The sequence below is a fragment of the Notechis scutatus genome, chromosome 2 (assembly GCF_049901735.1).
Source record: "Notechis scutatus isolate UNSWTSFEM ecotype Mainland chromosome 2, rNotScu1.2, whole genome shotgun sequence".
In the NCBI taxonomy this organism is placed as follows: domain Eukaryota; kingdom Metazoa; phylum Chordata; class Lepidosauria; order Squamata; family Elapidae; genus Notechis; species Notechis scutatus.
The window spans coordinates 233,298,679-233,317,809 of record NC_142010.1 but is presented as its reverse complement, the minus strand read 5'-3'; the positions used below and the strand labels follow the sequence as shown (position 1 = coordinate 233,317,809).

The 19,131-nt window shown below is 36.3% G+C and overlaps 1 protein-coding gene across 2 annotated transcripts in view; it reads right to left on the bottom strand.

Moving 5' to 3' along the window:
• TNPO1 (transportin 1) overlaps window positions 1-19,131 on the bottom strand; it is a 47,105-nt gene that overhangs the window by 10,378 nt on the left and 17,596 nt on the right. For both annotated transcript variants that reach the window (XR_015748164.1, XM_026670634.2), the window contains exons 9-20: window positions 18,854-18,972; window positions 17,541-17,601; window positions 16,526-16,694; window positions 15,752-15,904; window positions 8,733-8,958; window positions 8,167-8,338; window positions 7,425-7,511; window positions 6,840-6,947; window positions 6,499-6,657; window positions 6,328-6,415; window positions 544-642; window positions 293-388 (exon numbers count right to left, since the gene is read on the bottom strand). Coding sequence is in view for 1 of the 2 variants with exons in the window: in XM_026670634.2 (XP_026526419.1) it covers window positions 293-388; window positions 544-642; window positions 6,328-6,415; window positions 6,499-6,657; window positions 6,840-6,947; window positions 7,425-7,511; window positions 8,167-8,338; window positions 8,733-8,958; window positions 15,752-15,904; window positions 16,526-16,694; window positions 17,541-17,601; window positions 18,854-18,972 (1,537 nt within the window). In the remaining variant the exon portion in view is untranslated. The remainder of the gene's footprint in view (window positions 1-292; window positions 389-543; window positions 643-6,327; window positions 6,416-6,498; window positions 6,658-6,839; window positions 6,948-7,424; window positions 7,512-8,166; window positions 8,339-8,732; window positions 8,959-15,751; window positions 15,905-16,525; window positions 16,695-17,540; window positions 17,602-18,853; window positions 18,973-19,131) is intronic.

The following is a 19,131-nucleotide window of genomic DNA, read 5'->3' as shown; positions in this document are numbered from 1 at the left end:
ATCATCTTGGGACACTGCATAATAAACACAAGCCAGTGGCCAAGCTACCAAATTCTGATCATGTGACCATGGGGATACTGCAGTGGTTGTAAGTGTGAAAAAAGGTCATAAGTAACTTTTTTCAGTGCCATTAGAACTTCAAATAGTTGTAAGTTGAGGACTACCTGTTATTAAACCAACTGGATTGAACAAGCATCTAAAATTCATCTTATTTTTAATACTGATCAAGTTTTCCTACAATTTTGTGTAATACATTTTAAAAGTCACTGCAAACAGATCAGTTGTAGGGTACCTGTGTTTTCTAACAAAGTCTTTGGTGTGTTGGGTCTGTTAATGATTTCTACAAGCTGGTGCAAAACCATAGGGACATAAGGCTGCATCTCTATACCTAGAAAAAAACAACACACAAGCAATGTATTAAAAATCACTTTTCATTATAGGCACTTTAACACAGCTGACAGAGTTTATAAGTGGCTACAAGACCAAAAAAAATCTACACAATTGAACATTCAAACTAGCATTAAAAAAAAAAGGCAATCTCACCCATCTGAATAGAAATTTCTCCAATTGCCCATGTGGCATTGTTACACACAGAAATGAACTCAGGGTTTAGGTTTGTTCCCAAAATTGGCATGAAATCAGCTGAAAAAACACAAATAAGCCCTGTCATTAAAATTTATCCTTTGTTAGAACGTAGCATAAAACTTCAGCATGATATAATTTTAATAGAAAATTCTTTGACATTTTAACCCTCCAATATTTATAAAACCATTCCAACAAAAAAGTTCAGATTCCAAATAGGAAAGTCCATTATAAACATGCCAATGTATTAAAATTAATCTCCCTTCCAGACAAGGGGCATATGGATACATTTGTCATAGGAACCTGTTTTTTTTTTAATGCAATAGCAGTTTCTGAAGTGGAGCAAGCATAGTATTTATTAGGATCCAACCAGAAGATAGTCGATGAAAATTCTAAATCTGATCTAAACAGATATTTACAATCTATCACACAGCGAAGAAAAGATATGTATATGGAAATGAGAGAACAGGATAAAAATTGAGGTTTAAATATTAGTCACTACTAATTGCAATAGGGTATTTTCTTTAAAATCTGAATAGGAGGAAAAGGCAACCTGGGGCTTACAACAGAGTGCCATTTTCTAAAAAGGAAGATATATTGGAAACTGGGCTACTCCTCCTATTTGTCCAATAGGCAGGACTACAAATTTTTGTAACAATACTTAGAGAGACAGAGAAAAAAATTCTCTGTTGGGTAAAGATGTATTGGAAAATGATACCAATATAAAGAAAACCAGTGAGACAAGCCTGCTAGTGACTGGATCCTTGGTGGCAGAAAAAAAGATCATTTGGTTATGAAGGATTCCTGAGATTGCAAGAGAGAACCAACGCTCAGAATGTTCGCACCAGCTGGAACTCTTACCATCAGCTGCAGCTAGCCTTCCTTCCTTCCTTCCCTCCCTCCCCTCCTTCCTTTCCTCCCCCTCCCCCCTCCTTCCTTCCTCCCTCCCTCCTTCCACTTCACAACTGTTTTCTCCTTCCATTTAAAAATCTCAAAATACAAAGGAAAAAAAGCTTAATCTCAAGATCCTTGAGGAGGTCCTTGACAAGGTCCGTGACAAGATGTGCTGCCTGATTATGATGATATTGTAATTTGTCTGAAGATGGAGTTTTGTCTTTTTGCCAAATGCACTAGAAGTGCCCTGCAGACATTTAGGAAATTATTGGTGTAATTTGAATACCTGTGAGCAATCATATCTAACTTGAGGTGGAACAAGATTTCTATGAAGGAATTGTCAAGGAAAGCAGATTTTTTTAAAAATCCTTCCTGCTGGGTGATTCTGAATCAACTGGAGGTGTGATAGATACATGCTTCCAAGAAACAAGGCGGAGTGGCTGCAGTTACCAAGCAAGAAAAGAGGGTCCCCAGAGGAGAAGAAACAGAATTGATGATCTAACTGATGCGTATAGAATCAGAAAGGAAGAATTTGCAGAATACACTAATTGGTAAAAAAATTGAGCAACAAAGAAGCTATGATAAAACAGAGAAGTATGACTATAGTAAGTGTGGCTTTCCAAGGCTTGGCAAAGTTATTTTTCTCTGTTCCTCATTTCTTCTCCTCACTTCTTCTCTAACTTAGAAAAGACTAGAAATGGGAAAAAATTAAAGCAAAGCTATTTAGAGGAGTTAACATAACAAAGTTCAGTGATCAGGATTCAAAACTGTGTAGATAAGGGATGGATCAAGTGAAACAGTTGTGATTACTGTTAAAGGAAACATTAAAATAAATAAACAAGATTGTATGTTATTCTTTAATTAAGATATATCCACACCCATTAAAGAGATAACAGTACAGTAAACTGAATTATAAACACTAATTATTTATTCTGTTTTGGGCAATAAACACTACAGATAGAAGTAGTACACTGTGTTTATGTTTGGATTTATTCCTATTCATTCCTCAGTCTTCAGCAGTCCTAGGCACTGGGACAGGGATCTGCAACCTTAAACAATTGAAGGGCCATTTGGACCTGTTTCCCACAGAAAACACCAGGAGTCAATAATTTAACAACTGGTGTGACTGGGTGGACGTGGCCAACTCGACATCGCTCACTCCCACCCAATCACATGACCCCCCAGCTGGTCATTAGGGCAGAGAACTGGTTAAGTTATTTGCCACCTGGACCTGCCTCACCCCTCCCCTCCCAGCCACCTCTTGCCACACCCGGCCTCGTCGAGTGTGTTCATCTCCTCTCTCTCTCCCCCTGTGTGTATATGTGTGTGTGTCTGTCTGTCTGTCTGTCTTTTTCTTTCTCGGTCTCTCTCTCTCTCTGTCTCTGTGATGCTGCTGCTGTTGCCAGGGGAGAGTGAGGGCAGGGTCGCATTGTGGCTCCGCATCGTAATGGGCTCCAAGTGGAGGAGGGAACCTGCCTCACTCATTGTGAGGTGCACTAAATTTCACTGTGCTGCGCAAGGCGCTGGGAGAGCAGCAGGCAGGCCATGGAAGCAGCAACAGCTCCGAGCCCGAAGTAGCTTACAGCTCCAAACCCAAAGCAGTGGGAGACGAGGGCTGCCTTGAGCACAAATGTACCGTGATGAAGGCAGAATACTGTTGCTGTGCAAAGGCAAGTACAGGGTGCTTTGCTCCTGCTCTGGAATATGGAGAGAATCTTCTCAGGCCAGGCGAGGAATGACTGGGAAGGGAGGGGCAGCCAGTGGGGTGATCAGTCCACAGTGAGCCGCAGCAGAGTGCCGAAAGGGCCGCATGCAGCTCCAGAGCTGCAGGTTGTCAACCCCTGCACTGGAACATGGCAGAAATTTAACTGGAAGGAGTTGGTTCTATCTCATTTATCAACTGTTACCATCTCTTACTAATACCTACAAGAACAAGTGAGAGAAACAATTCTGCTTTTAGGATACCTTACTCCACTGAAAGAAAAATTTAACTGTTATTATCAACCAAATGATGTGAAGTTCTCAGTTAAACTATTTAACATGAGACAATTCACTTAGCCCATGCTTCACTTTTCCATTGCCAACAAAGAACTGTCAGCAAAATGATAAATCAATCTCTATCAAAAATCTCCCTGAACACATAACCCATATACAGTTGTAAGAGAAAGCTGGTGGACCCCTAAAAACTATTTATTTATAAACTTGCATGTAATCCTTAAAAACTATTTGTAATCTTGCTTGTAATCAGTACTGTGACTTGCACTGAGATCAGATCCAAGTCTTATAAGAGATTCTGATTAACATACAACTATACAAAATACTCCCATGCCTTTATTGAACACACTGAGTAATATTCATCATTTACATGAAGATGTGAAATCCTATTAAGTAAATTGAGTTGTATGTATAAATTAATCAGATGATAATCTAGGTCTCCTCATTAAAATGCACAAATATTGAATTCCACTAATGGAAGCCTCAACCTTCTCTTCACAGCACATATTTTTAAGTGAATTTAGCCCAGTCAAGGTCGAACTCTGTGGTGTACAAAATATACAACACTATGGGAGATTCCCATCCCAAATCCCAGGATTATAGTGAAGGACCAGATCAATTTTGTATTGTCAGATGTCAGACCTGATGTTAACTGTTCATAAATGCTAGGGAAACACTGAATAAAAGTTATGTGACTGGGAGGAAAGAATATTCTCCAGAAAATTGTCATTTATCTCAACCAAATTATACCTGAATGATCTAATAGGCTACTGGAACAATAATTTGTGAATAGATCAAAACAGAATATTTGGACATGAATGGTGAAATTATGTCTGGAGAAAATGAAACAGTGTTACATTGAAAAGGTCTCATCTCAATCACATAAGTATGTTAGAAATATCATAGTTTGGGGCTCCTTTGCAGCCTGATGATCCAAATGGCTCACGAACACTGAAGGAACAATGGATTCTGGATTGTACTAACAAATTCTACAAGAGCACATGAGAATATGTCTGTTGTGGTCCGCCAGCAGCCTGCGGAGACGACAGCAGAATCGGACAGTGGGGAAGAACATGGGCCAGTCCGGGAGTCTGGAGAGGACTTGGATGATGGTCCTGCGTCCATCTGGGAGTTATGTGCTGACTCTGGAGCCTCCAGAATCTGACAGCAGCGAGGCAGAAGAACAAGGGGAGCCTGTTCCCAGTGTGCACAGAGCTGCCAGAAGGCAACAGCAGCTAGGACAAAAGGGCAACTCGGGAGTAAGGCTTGGAGGTGATTGCCATAAGATATAAAGGAAGTGCAAAGGGACAGGAACCTTTGCAGGAAGCAACGTTGTTCGCTCTGGTCAGTTTGGAACCTGAAAGCTCTGTGGTGAATTTGTGCTCAGTTTGGTTTTAAAAGACTAATTGGTACTTTAGTCTTGGCAGCACTTCAAGAAAGATAAAGGTGTGTTCTTATGAGACTTCTTCCGAAGAATGGCAGACTTCCATAGGACTATTTATAACTGGTTAAGACTCATTATGGGCTGTGAATGATGATAACTCATAACCATTGAACTAAAATAAAAGGGTTTTGGATTTAATGTGTGTTTGTGGGTGTCTCAGGAAGCCTTGGTCAGAACAATGTCTATGAATTGAAGTTTATATGAATGGGAGTGACACAATGCGAGAGTGATTCTATATACAAAAAAAAAAATCAGAATACCAAAGACAGAAGAAATATTACATTTGGAAATATCCAAACAAGTGCATCAACCACATCCCAATTACAACATTATAGGAAATTCAAAAGCAAGCAATTCATGCCAGGCTGGCTTTAGATTTGAGTTGAATGTGCACTGTCCTAGGGTGTCAAAACTTAAGGCATGTACAGTGGGCCATTTGGTGAAGTAGTTAAGGTGCTACCTAGAAATCAGGAGGCTGAGTTCTACTCCCACTTTAGCATGAAAGTCAGCTGGGTAACTGCAGCAGTTATTCTCTTTCAACACAACGCATGTAACAAGAGTTGTTTTGGGGAAAATAGGAGGAGAAAGGAGTATTAACCACCTTGTTCACCATTGTGCATTATTTATGAGAAAAACAAATAAAGGTAGGAAATAAATAATTATTGAATTAGCTCCTAATTTGTGCAAGGCAACCTAAAACAGCAAGGAGTGGAAGTAGTGTTTTAAGGAAGAATGGGTCAAAATACCATGAGGCCAATGTGTGACAGTGCTCAGCGGGTAATGTATAAAAAACATTTGGCTGGAATCACTGCTGCTAAAGGAGGCAATCCAGTTAATAAATGAAAACTTCACAAATGTTTTCTAACAAATATAGTGAGTATTACATATTCAATAAACACACATATGTGTAGAACACCTTGTGTGTTGTTTGTTTTGTCAGAATTTATTTATTTATTATCAAGATGCAAATGAAACTCAGATCACATTGTAAGCCATAGTACTGCAGGTTAATGGAGAGTTTACAATCATTTTATGGATTACGGACAGGAAACTTTACAGACTTGAAGAAAATATACCAGTATTAAACTAGATTTCTTTTAAGCCAAGGCTGAAAGACAGTGAAGCAAATAAATAGGAACCAAGCACCTCTTTCTCATTATTCTAGATGAGAATTTATTCACTGAAATAATCCACAAAATATTTCTCCCCACCATGGCACATTGGTAATAAAAGCACTATAAACAGGTCCAAGCCATAAATGTATACATATATGTATGGCAATTTTCTATTACTCCAGCCATCATTATCAATTTAAGAATATAAAGGACTTTTAATATCAAATTATAAAACACAATGAATGTGAGTTGGCAGTTCAAACTATACATAAAAGTTTGCAGTATTAAATTACCTACCAATGCAGGGCTTCACATGCTGAAAACATGCCTTTGTCAAATCCCCTAGCAAGGCAAAAGAACTCTGTCGTACCTCAGGCATTTTATCCTAAGAGGAAAGAAAAAAGCCTTTGCTTTTATTTAGAAAATAAAAACAGCATCAAGGCAAGAGAATGAGATTATTTATCTCACCTGCATACACTGGTACATCAGTGTCAGGATATTGCTCCGAGCCACTAATTGTTCAATGTTGCCTCCAAGTCCTTCAGCTAAACCACTTAGTAAATCAAGAGCCACAATCATGAAATCTTTATCTGGAGCTTCATACTGGTCTGGTTGAGCATTATGCAACTAGGAAAAAAAACAATCATTATTTAAAAGATTTAAGTATGCAACATTACAGTGTATAATTTTCATTAGTTTTTATCCCCCAAACCAGCAAATTGATCAAAGGATTTTATGACCAATCAAGGACTTTAAATCCCACTGAAGCTACATTTCCTAATGGTATGAAAACTGGTAACAGAAAATACCATGGCTTGTGCAAGAGTCTTTTGTACCAGATTCACACAGCGCTGGTAGACAGGTTCACAGTATGGAAGGAAGCCAGATTGCAAGGCAGTGGCAACAGAAGACAGGCACTGAAATACAGGAGACAAATTAAGGAACATGTGTACCCAATTACATAGTGTGTCTAAGATATTTGCTACATTAATTCTGTTTAAAAGAGAAAAATTTGAAAGATAAAATAAGCTCATGTATTCACAGATTAAGAAACTGTGCAGGGACATAATCATAATGCTTCAACACACAAGACCAGAAGAACTCTCTATTGATTCTTTGCAGTTTAATTCTACAATTCCTTCAGAAACACATTCTTAAAAGTTCACAGAAAGCTAATTCCTAGATAATCCTCAGAACTGCCACATTATGGTGCAATCATATCAGGTCTTGTCAAAAGATGTTCATGAAGCGAATGGGTCTTAGTCCTAATTATATAGATGCAGAATTAGGATACCTCAATTTCCCTGTTAAAAGCTGGCATCAAAAGGAAGAAAATTTAAACAGTGACGATTTATAAAAGTCAAAGAACTATTTCTAACAACAGCATGAATTACCTCTAATAAAGGGAAAAGATCTTTATCTTCATCCTTTAACATGTTCCATTTTTGGATTAATGGAGGCATAAGCATCTGGATGTATTCCTGTAGACAATGAAAAATTCACAGAATTTATGCTCTACAAAACTTTATTTAGGTTTTTTTTAGCAGTTATGTAGATTCCCTTGAACTGACAACAGTTGAATTGCCCACTCTCCAACAATATTCTTAGCAATTTAGACTATAAAATTCTTCTCCCACTCCCAAATTAACATATAGTTTACAGTCACTTGTTGGCCTTGGGCAGGAAAGGTGTGTTTACAAAAAGGTCCTATCTATTCCAGTAATGATTGGAACAGTAATCACTAGGAATCACTGGTTCCGGCCTTGCTGCTTTCTTCCTTGTAGTTATGACAAAATAATGGAGATTATCATTGAAGCATTTGAACAATTATAAGAAAAACATCTAGGCATACTTTTTAAAGTTTTAGGTAGTATTCAATTCATGAACAAGTCAGATTTTATAATGTTTCTTAAGAGCCTAATATACAGCAAAAAGAAAAAAAAGAAAGAGGAAAAAAATTTCATTAATAAAGCAATGAATAACTTGGGCAAGAAATCTCCAAAAATACTTATCTAGAATGAATGCTTGATAAAGAAATGAATAGTCAAGATTTTTTGTAGAATTCAGATATACAATTTATTTATAAAATTTATAGGATGCCCATTTTACCTCAAGTTAACTCCGGGCGATACTTACTGGTTTGTTTAGATGATGGCCTACAGAATCTGCTAAAGTTCCTATAGCATCATAAAGAATGAGCAGATTCTTGTGTTGGTATTTACTAAATGCAAATACCAAAGTATCAAGTATATAAGCAAGATAAGGAACAAGCTCTGTACAAGCCTCCTCTTCTAGAGTAGCAAAGGCACTAAAAGGCAAAAAAAAACATTAGCCTACAGAATGAAGGAATGTACTTTTCCCACTTAAATAAAACAGTAAATCCTTTTAAAAATCTATTAACACTATATAGGGAATCAAAGTTTCTGATGGACATGAGGAATTATTATAAGATTTCTGTTAAGTATATTCTAATTCTAATGGCTAGAATAGAACTTATTTAGCTTAATCCTTTTATATATTTAACAAGAATGAATGTAGCTGTTAAAAGCAAATATAATTACAGGAGAATGGTTAAAAATCATCTCAAATGGCTTTTCCAGTCAACTAGAAATGAGCTACTCAACAAAAATAAATAAAACAATACTGTAGACTGTACTATGTACCTTGAGTGCCATGGCTCGCGTTTCTATACTGTGACCTACCTGCAGGCAGCTTCTTGTACTCTCTTGTTACTATCAAGGATACGCTTTAGCAACTCAGTCATTAATGGCTTCAAGTATGTGTCTGGGGGTTGACTGACTACCCAATGTGCATAGCGACTAAGAGTCCAGCAAGTAATGGAGCGCACAAGAGCCTTTTTATCAGAGAGGCACTGAATAAGGTGAGGGATTAGCTCGGGAAGATATGGAATCATACCCTGCATACAACCTGTAGGAATATGAAATGAAATAAGAAAGAAGTAAGAAATAGTTTAACAATCTGATAATTATATAGTGTTGCTACTACTATTACTATTACAGGTAGTCAATATACCAACTTAGTAAAGTTGCTGCACAGGCAACTCTAGGCAGCTTGCAACATTAAAACGTATGAGATGTATTAAAAAATGTATTAAACATTATCAAATGTATTGATATTAAACCAAAACAGACTAGTAAAATAACAAGTTTGTATATTATTAAGTATCTCAATACCAATTTCGTACTTCAAACATATGACACGTACTATTTTGAATTATATTTTGTTGTGAATAACAAATATGAAATAAAATATTTTACTGAATTAGTCTCAGCTTACAAGCACATAAAAGATATTTAATATACTTTAAGTTCATTAGCCATCAATTTCCTATTACTATTCCAATTCTTTCTTCAAATTATTGCCAATAATTATATCCACATTAGTTTTATTTGTTTATAAAAAATACAGTGGTCATATAATCATCTAAAATACATTTCAAATCTGACAATTTGAGAGTCTTGGAACATTTCAAATGCATCAAGGACTAACTTGTGAAATAAAACAGTATTTTAATAAATACTGATATTTTGGTTTTTAATCACTCAAATTCTTCTTGCAATAATTAAAATAAATTGTTCCACTTGTCCATGATTTCCAAAAAAACAACAACTGCACTGACATTTTCAAGTTGGGATTGTTTCATAGTTAAATTTGTTATGTGGTAAGGACTGAAAGGCTACTTTTGTTCCATAATTTTCAAATGTACCATGCAGCCTTTAACGCTGGAAATACAGTACAACTATTTTTTATTATAAAAAGTGTTTTATTTTTTTAATTTTTACACATCTCTTCACATGGGCAACATGATTCTGGATTATAACACTTGTACATAGTCAAACTTTCATTTCCATTAATCTTATATAATATCATCTCATATTATTATCCATTTCACTCATCTTTAAATAAATTTGCATTTCATATTTCAATTCATTAGTTCAATATCAATATCATTTCATCCACACACAGGTTTTCAATACTTTATCCCCTATTATTTCCATTTTCAGCTTACCACCTATTTTATTTTACATTACACATCATTATTATCCTTAATTTTCTCTAAGCCAATATACACTGCTCAAAAAAATAAAGGGAACACTTAAACAACACAATGTAACTCCAAGTCAATCACACTTCTGTGAAATCAAATTGTCCACTTAGGTAGCAACACTGATTGACAATCAATTTCACATGCTGTTGTGCAAATGGAATAGACAACAGGTGGAAAGCATAGGCAGTTAGCAAGACATCCCCAATAAAGGAGTGGTTCTGCAGGTGGTGACCACAGACCACTTCTCAGTTCCTATGCTTTCTGGCTGATGGTTTGGTCACTTTTGAATGCTGGTGGTGCTTTCACTCTAGTGGTAGCATGAGACGGAGTCTACAACCCACACAAGTGGCTCAGGTAGTGCAGCTCATCCAGGATGGCACATCAATGCGAGCTGTGGCAAGGTGGTTTGCTGTGTCTGTCAGCGTAGTGTCCAGAGCATGGAGGCGCTACCAGGAGACAAGCCAGTACATCAGGAGACGTGGAGGAGGCCATAGGAGGGCAACCACCCAGCATCAGGACCGCTACCTCTGCCTTTGTGCGAGGGACAGGAGGAGCACTGCCAGAGCACTGCAAAATGACCTCCAGCGGGCCACAAATGTGCATGTGGCTGCTCAAATGGTCAGAAACAGACTCCATGAGGGTGGTATGAGGGCCCGACATCCACAGGTAGGGGTTGTGCTGACAGCCCAACACCATGCAGGATGTTTGGCATTTGCCAGAGAACACCAAGATTGGCAAATTTGCCACTGGCGCCCTGTGCTCTTCACAGATGAAAGCAGGTTCACACTGAGCACATGTGACAGACGTGACAGGGTATGGAGACGCCGTGGAGAACGTTCTGCTACCTGCAACATCCTCCAGCATGACCAGCTTGGCAGTGGGACAGTAATGGTGTGGGGTGGTATTTTTTTAGGGGGGCCGCACAGCCGTCCATGTGCTCACCAGTGGTAGCTTGACTGCCATTAGGTACCAAGATGAGATCCTCGGACCCTTGTGAGACCATATGCTGGTGCAGGTTGGCCCTGGGTTCCTCCTAATGCAAGACAATGCTAGACCTCATGTGGCTGGAGTGTGTCAGCAGCTCCTGCAAGACGAAGGCATTGATGCTATGGACTGGCCCGCCTGTTCCCCAGACCTGAATCCAATTGAACACATCTGGGACATCATGTCTCGCTCCATCCACCAACGCCACATTGCACCACAGACTGTCCAAGAATTGGGGGATGCTTTAGTGCAGGTGTGAGAGGAGATCCCTCAGAAGACCATCTGCCACCTCATCAGGAGCATGCCCAGGCGTTGTAGGTCATACAGGCACGTGGAGGCCACACACACTACTGAGCCTCATTTTGACTTGTTTTAAGGACATTACATCAAAGTTGGATCAGCCTGTAGTGTTTTTTTCCACTTTAATTTTGAGTGTAACTCCAAATCCAAACCTCCACAGGTTGCTAAATTTGATTTCCATTGATAATTTTTGTGTGATTTTGTTGTCAGCACATTCAACTATGTAATGAACAAAGTATTTAATAAGAATATTTCATTCATTCAGATCTAGGATGTCTTATTTTTGTGTTCCCTTTATTTTTTTGAGCAGTGTATAATAAACAATCTAAAAAGAGTAAAAGTAAAATAAAGCCAATATATTTAGGATCCACATGGTATTTTTCATTCCCCTACTTTTATCATAATAAAATACTTTCATTATACATTTTGTAGTATCCATTAAATAATCAACTGTATATTTTAGAATGTATTTTAAAGTATCCCCCCCATAAATCGCTAAGATAACTTCTTAATATATCTCATTTTATCTTCACCTTACTTATAATCATTAATAATCATATTTTTTCTTCCTTTCCCCTTTGCCAAAGTTTATCTATATATTTTAATTCATTTCCATTCCCGTTTTTAATCCTCCAAAGGGTTCATAACAGCATAATTCATGTACAATTCATATATATAGTTATAGTTATAGTTATATATAGTTATATATATATATCATATATATATATATATATAGTTATAGTTATATATATATATAGTTATACATAGTTATATAATCCTAAAATATTTTCCAGCAAGTTTTAAACTAAATACCATGTGGTATCCCCCTTATAAAATCCCTAAAGCTTATCTCTAAATTTTTCAGCTTTATTATTTCTTTTCATTTTAGCCAGCTTTCCCTTTTCTAAGTTTCCCTGGTCTTTCTTCTTTTTTCCTTCTGGTGTTATTTTTATTCCCCTCTGCCTGTCAGCCATGTTTTCTAGTTCTCTTTTTGGGGATTTCTTCTTATATAATTCCTTCTTCTTCTTAGTCTTGGGAGCCTTATCTGTTTTATTTGTTGTCTCTGCTGTTAATGTTTCTATTTTAAATCCTTTTATATCCTTTGGCAATAGTCCTTGTTTATTCATCTGGGCTGTTGTTTCCCTCTTCCGACTTGTCGTCTCTGGGCTTTCTTTGTTCTTCTACAAGCTGCAATGCCATTACTTTACTAATCATTGTGTCCAGCAATTTCATTCTTTCTTTTAACGTATCTCTCACAGTTTGCAGCTCCGACTTAAATTCTTTGCTTATTTCTTCCATTTCTTTATTAAAGATCAAATTTTTCTATTGTAGTCCTTGCCAAAAGTCTCAGTTTCTCTCACTTTCTCTTTCTTCTGTTTTCTTGTCACAGTCATCCTCCAGCAGTCCCAAAATATTGTATTCCTTTATATTTTATAGTCCCCTCTTGTTTTTTAAACTTCCGGGGTTTTTGTTGTATTAATAATCTTTTATTCCATTTCTTCTCTCTTTCAAATGTTTATGCGACCAGTAATTTTCCATAAAAACATAAGAGGAAAATCTTTAACCATTAGGTGGTGCTCTATATCACTTTCTTTTCAAAATGCTCTTATTTTTAATTCTCTTTTCCATAGTATTAATGTTAAATTTCATCCATTCCAAATAAGTCCAGCATTTTATCCAATGCCTAATTAATGTCCAATTCTCTATATTAGTCCAAATTTAATCGCTAATTTCATATAATTCTTTTATTTCCGGTTTTTCCTTTACCTTATGTTTTCCTCTTATTCCCAGTTTGCAGCTACCATTCTTCCAAACGAGAACTCTTTCTTTCTGGCTTTTGGGGTTTTCAAAAAAAAAAGTCTTTTATCCAGCTATACGCCACTCACCACTTCCACTCTACAAAACTTAAAAATCCCGGCAACTTCCCGTCTTCAGGGCAGCCTTTAAACTGCCGCTTCTCCCTGTCTTCTAGGGGAGTGTACCAAGCCAGGCAGGGGAGATGTGGCTCCCCTCCACCCAGCTGGCAGTCTCCCCCTCTTCCCCCACCCCTACAAGGTGGGTCATGGACCGCACGATCTCTGGTCCATCTTCGACGGAAACACCACCAGAAGTCCTCCAGTACAACTATTTTTGACAAATAGTCCTAAGTCCCTACTGTGATATCAAATAAAGCACATAATACCTTTGTAGTTGTGACTATAGATTTTCTTACTGAATTTTCTAGACAATATGAAATAAAAATATATGCCAAATGATAATCTATCACAGCTGTAATTTTCATAGGAAAAAATATAGAGAACTGTTGGAAGGGAGGGAGGGAGGGAGGAGCAAAGATACATAGCTAAGCAGTTATTAAGCAAATCCTGCTTCCCCTATTGATTTTACTTGTCAGAACCCTGCTGGGAAGATTGCAAATCTTCCATAATTGCATGATTATGGGATACTGCAACTGTTGTATATACTTGTCTGTTGCCCAGCACCTGAATTTGATCAAGTGACTATGGGGATACTGCAATGGTCATAAGCACAAGAACCAGTTGTATGTAACTTTTTTTCAGTGACATTGTAACTTCCAATGATTGCTAAACAAATGGTTGCAAGGACTGCCAGCCTACTCTCTTGTAATCCCTTTCTCTCCAATTAATGTAAACATAAACATTAATTCTTTTCTTGCTAATTACCCCACCAGAATAATCATTTCAAAGGGCAATAACAATCTGGGTTGAAAATCAGACATTCTTATACCCAATGTGTCTTCCATTTTTCTGAAATGGCAGACCAATAGTTCTAATATGAAATAAAAAATGAAAATAAAGATGACAAATTTAATAAGATTCTGAACAGATAGATACAATTTTTTGTAGTAACTGAAGTCCATAGTAATTCACATAATAAAAATGCAAGAAGTCCATATTTAAAGACTTGCTTCAAAATTTCAATTTAACCAGATCAAATGCCTCTTTGGCATCCAACAATCCTATCAATGCCGATTTAAATAATTTTAAATGTATATCCAGAATGTCAGTTAGTAATCTAAATAGCGCCCGCTAGGGAATAAAAGCTAATTGTCTGTGATATACAAGCCAGAGAAGGGGTCACTGTTCACAGTTTTGCATCATCATCAGTTACAAAGGAAGTTGGGTGTCAGCTTGAGGACTTGCCAATTCTAATCCCTGTTTAGGAAAAAAACCACCTGGGTAATCTTAGGCTAGTCATTTTCTCTCAGCCCTAGGAAAGAAGCAATGACAAACCACTTCCGTAAAAAACCTTGCCAAAAAAATTGCAGGGACTTGTCCATGCAATGTCTGAGAAACATGATTGAACAGAATGAAAAAATATATTAATCCATTATGCACAATTATATTTAGTAATATCTTCAACAAAGGATCAAGGTGCTGAAAAATAACTTAGTTGAAAACAATTCTGATGTGGAATTGGAAAGAAACAAAATTACTTCCTCTATTTTTTATTTTTTTTTCCTGCTTCTAGACTTTAGAATGCATGTAGTATTTAGAGAAATGAGACTTAACCTCTTTTGCTATATTAAACTAAGAGGGGGGACTCATCTTTTCACTAAGGTAGGTATTTCTTACAAAAGGGACCATGAAGAACATTATTAAAGAGCCTTTCCTTGTCAAGAAGAGCTGTCAATAAGCACAATCTGGACGGGAACTATATTATTTGTCAAGGGTTTTGCACATTCCTGAACAAAAGATAAGGACAGGAACACCACTACTGATGAGGAAATGCCAAAAACCATCCTTTTTCTTTCTCCATAACTCCATAACTCATTACTCTCACACGTCACTTTGCACATTTACTCACATCTAAATAGGCAGGTATTAATTCAACCATTAGAGAAATTTCCTCCTTCTCTTTTGTGCTCATTAACTGGCAGCAAACAAAAGCAGCCAAATTGCAAAGAAGAGCCACAACAACCCAGGTACATTTGGTTGTCCACCTCCAACACTATTGTTTTTACCAAGGTATCTGGGATGGGGGCATTGGAGCATGTGTGCAGGGGAGTGTAATTTAAAACAGAAGACATCCCATGTGTCTAAGAAGCTCTATATCTGTACAAACTAGTATTTTTGAATGAGACTATTTAACTGCTATCACCCACAATAACTTTTTCAAATTTGTTTCCAGGTAGATTTAAGATTATTTCTCTAGTATCTCACTAAAGTGTTATTAAATTATATATAATACATATAACTGAAGCCATCACATCACTTATTCTTGCATGTTTCATTCTCATATTTTTTGCAGCAGGAATATATTCTGTGTGAAACACCTTGTTTAGATTTATCAGTTTCTTTTCCCCATGAATAGTAACGAAGTACAACAAGAACCTCAAACATCATTTACCTTCAGCAATTGCTCCTAGAACAAGGATGCCTGATTCTTTCACCACCCATTCTGGATGAAAAAGCAGTTCTTTTAGAAGGGGCAAAATATGTGGCAGCAGCTCTTCACGGAATACATTGGCAAGAACATCAAGGGCAGCAGCCGAACATTTCCCTAAAGAAATGTAACATATACATATTTTGTATGGTCTATTATGCTTTCAAAACCTCCCTCCACTTCATTTTGCAGTATTAGCCAATTTGCTATTTGTTGAAAATTATGAGGAAATTGTAACAAAGAATAAAATACAAAGGACTTAAAATTAACCTACCATTCTAAACATTGTATGAGAAGGCCTGTTTGTGGTGGCAAAACATTCAGGAGTCTGTTAGCCCATTTTCAGGCTACTACATTTTATTAAATGGAAAGAAAAGAGTGCACAAGTATATGCCTTTTAAATATTGTAGTTGGGAAAAGTGCTCCAGATTTTTTGTTAAGTGAGTTTAATCCCTTATAGCTTTGCAATCAATATTTTATTTATTATCGATCAGTTACCCATTTCACTAACAACATAAATCTGGGCAGTATACAATGCAACCAACAATTAGAACCCTGTAATCCCTTAATCTGGGGAAGACTCGGGGCATTAACATGAAATATAAATAACATCATGGCACCCAAATCTCATATTCAATGCAACCATGTAACATACCTATCTTCTGACCAATTCTTAAATTAAGCTTAATATACAGGTATATTCATATGTTTTACATTTCAGCTAGAAAAGTGGCATACTTAAGTTCCAGTCAGAAATAGTGTCATCATCATCAAGCTCATCTTCCTCATCTTCCTCATCTTCAATACCATCTTCTTCATGCTGCTGAGCTACTGTTCGTGAACGGTGAAACCGAGGCCTTATATCTTGTTCACTATCTGGAATTGCTTCATCTTCCTCAACATCTCCCTATTATCAAACCAAAGAGCAAAATATAAAGAGAGATGTTTCAACAATACCCTGGTCTTTTCTATGCTATATCAAGTGTTTTTTAAAAAAAACTTTTAGATGCTCAGTTAAAACACCAAATGTGTTTAAATGTGCAATGATTAAGTATAAAGTAGCAAATAACTTACAAAATGTTACTAAAAACCACGAATAATTATTATTAATACAATTCAACACTTTAAAGTTACAGGCAAAAATTTGGATAACCTGGGCCATAGGGGCGCAGTGGCTAGAATGTAGTATAGCAGGTTAACACACTGCTCACTCCAGGAGTTTGATCCTGACCGGCTCAAGGTTGATTCAGTCCTACACCCTTCTGAGGTGGGTAAAATGAGGACCTAAATTGTTGGGGAAATATGCTGACTCTGTAAACCGCTTAAAGAGGGCTGTAAAGCACTGTAAAATGGTATATAAGTCCAAGTGCTATTGCTATTGCTATTATACTTCTGATCATCCCTAAATGAATCAAAATTGGCACAACCTGTATATAGTATATACTTTTGTATTTGTAAGTAACCTTAAATAAAAAACAAGTATGCAATCAAACTGATAGATATTGGTTTCACTTTTTATCACATAGAAGCTGTCTCAGCTTTGGCTCACTTAGGAAGTCATTGAATCATGTATTTTGATCAGAAGTTAATAACTTCTATGTACAACAGTATCTCTTCAAAATATATTGGTATATAAGTGCTAATTTCAACAAAAAGGGATATAGCTCTGTACTGAAACATGTCACATTTTGCTTGATGTATAGAAATAAAAAAAAATTCATAGGTATTGGAGGCAAAGTATAGTTATTCCTACCTTCAGCAGAATGATATCTATTTCTGAATATTTCATACCATTTACAAGGACAGGTATCAACCTACATAGAAAAAAATTAATTAAATTATGGAACATCAATTCCTAAAGTTGTGTAAGCAGGAGTTCACATTCTTTAAAATTTTCAAATATGAATCAAACTCATGCAAATTATTTAAGAGAAAATGCCGAGATAATGTCTGCTCACTTTAATAGTCAAAGATTTGAGCCTGGATTTCTAAGACATGGATTTATTTCAAATCAAATTAAAATTAGCATGTTTTAAAATCATGAACTATCATTTTAGAATATTTCAAATGTAAAATATTCCACTGGATGCCATTTCAGGATATTAAAGTGTTTCTTTGGTTATACATATGCATAGAAACACGTACGTACGTACATACATACATACATATACACACATATCTCAGCCAAATGGACTATGATTGCACAATAGCAATCATAGTCATTTAGCCCCATGTTGCAGGCCCCGTATTTGCTGCTAACTATTGATAGGTGCAATTCAAAGTGCTAGTTTTAATTTATGTATTCCATGTAAAACTTGGCTATCGGTTGTTTTCAGGATGATTTCTTTCAAATGTAATTTTTCTAATATGTTTTTTGCTGCATAAATTATTAATAAATCGACAATTTTAGAAAAGTGAGGGTGCAACAACAGTCTCTTCCTGGGGCCATCTATCAGGTATTCATCCAATGGTTTTCCAATAACTAATAAAGATGGAATTGTCCTGCAGAGCTTTCAGAGAAAAAAAGGAAATGGATGCTTTGGCTTGATTGTATTTACTGTTATTTTGATTGAGACTTTATTTATACTGTTAACCAACCAGGAAACAAACATTTGTTAAATAAATAGGAAAAGAAAATTTGACTCCCTCGCAAATACAGCTTCTTTCCTTGGATAAAAGAAGCAATTACATTCAGTTTATACAACACAGAAATTTTTTAAACAAATGAGAGTTAATTGGTGTGCAGTTGTGTTATACAGTATGGGAAAAGCATAAAGTATTTTCATGGAGAAACAGACATTCCCTTGATTGTACCACATGAAATTTCTCACTGATATTACTGGCTTTTACAACTTTCATAAAAACTATTAGCACGCAAAAATATGTATCAAGTTTGTATGTGTCCCTGGGTAAGTACATAGGTACAACTGCCATCTCAATTTAAATGTTCCAAATAATGACTTTACAAGATTCATGAAACAATTTTAAATGTTTTTAAAGACTGAGTTTAACATGCACACACATTTCAAATAAGCCAATATAATATTAAGGGGAAAATTAACTTACTTTGTAAGATGCCGATACAATACATCTTTACAAATTGGCTGTTCAGCCAAAGTCAACCAGAATTCACAAGCCTCCAAAGCCACATTTTCATCTTGGTCCTGAGTTCTTTGCAGCATGTACTACATATTATGGTAAGAAAGTAAAAAGAAACAGAAACTGGGTACAAATGAAAATACAGTGTAATTAAAACCCTTTCATGTAACATTCTATTATCATGTGGATAATTTGGAAAAATTGGTTTTAATGTAACTATAGATCACAGATACTATTCTCTTTAT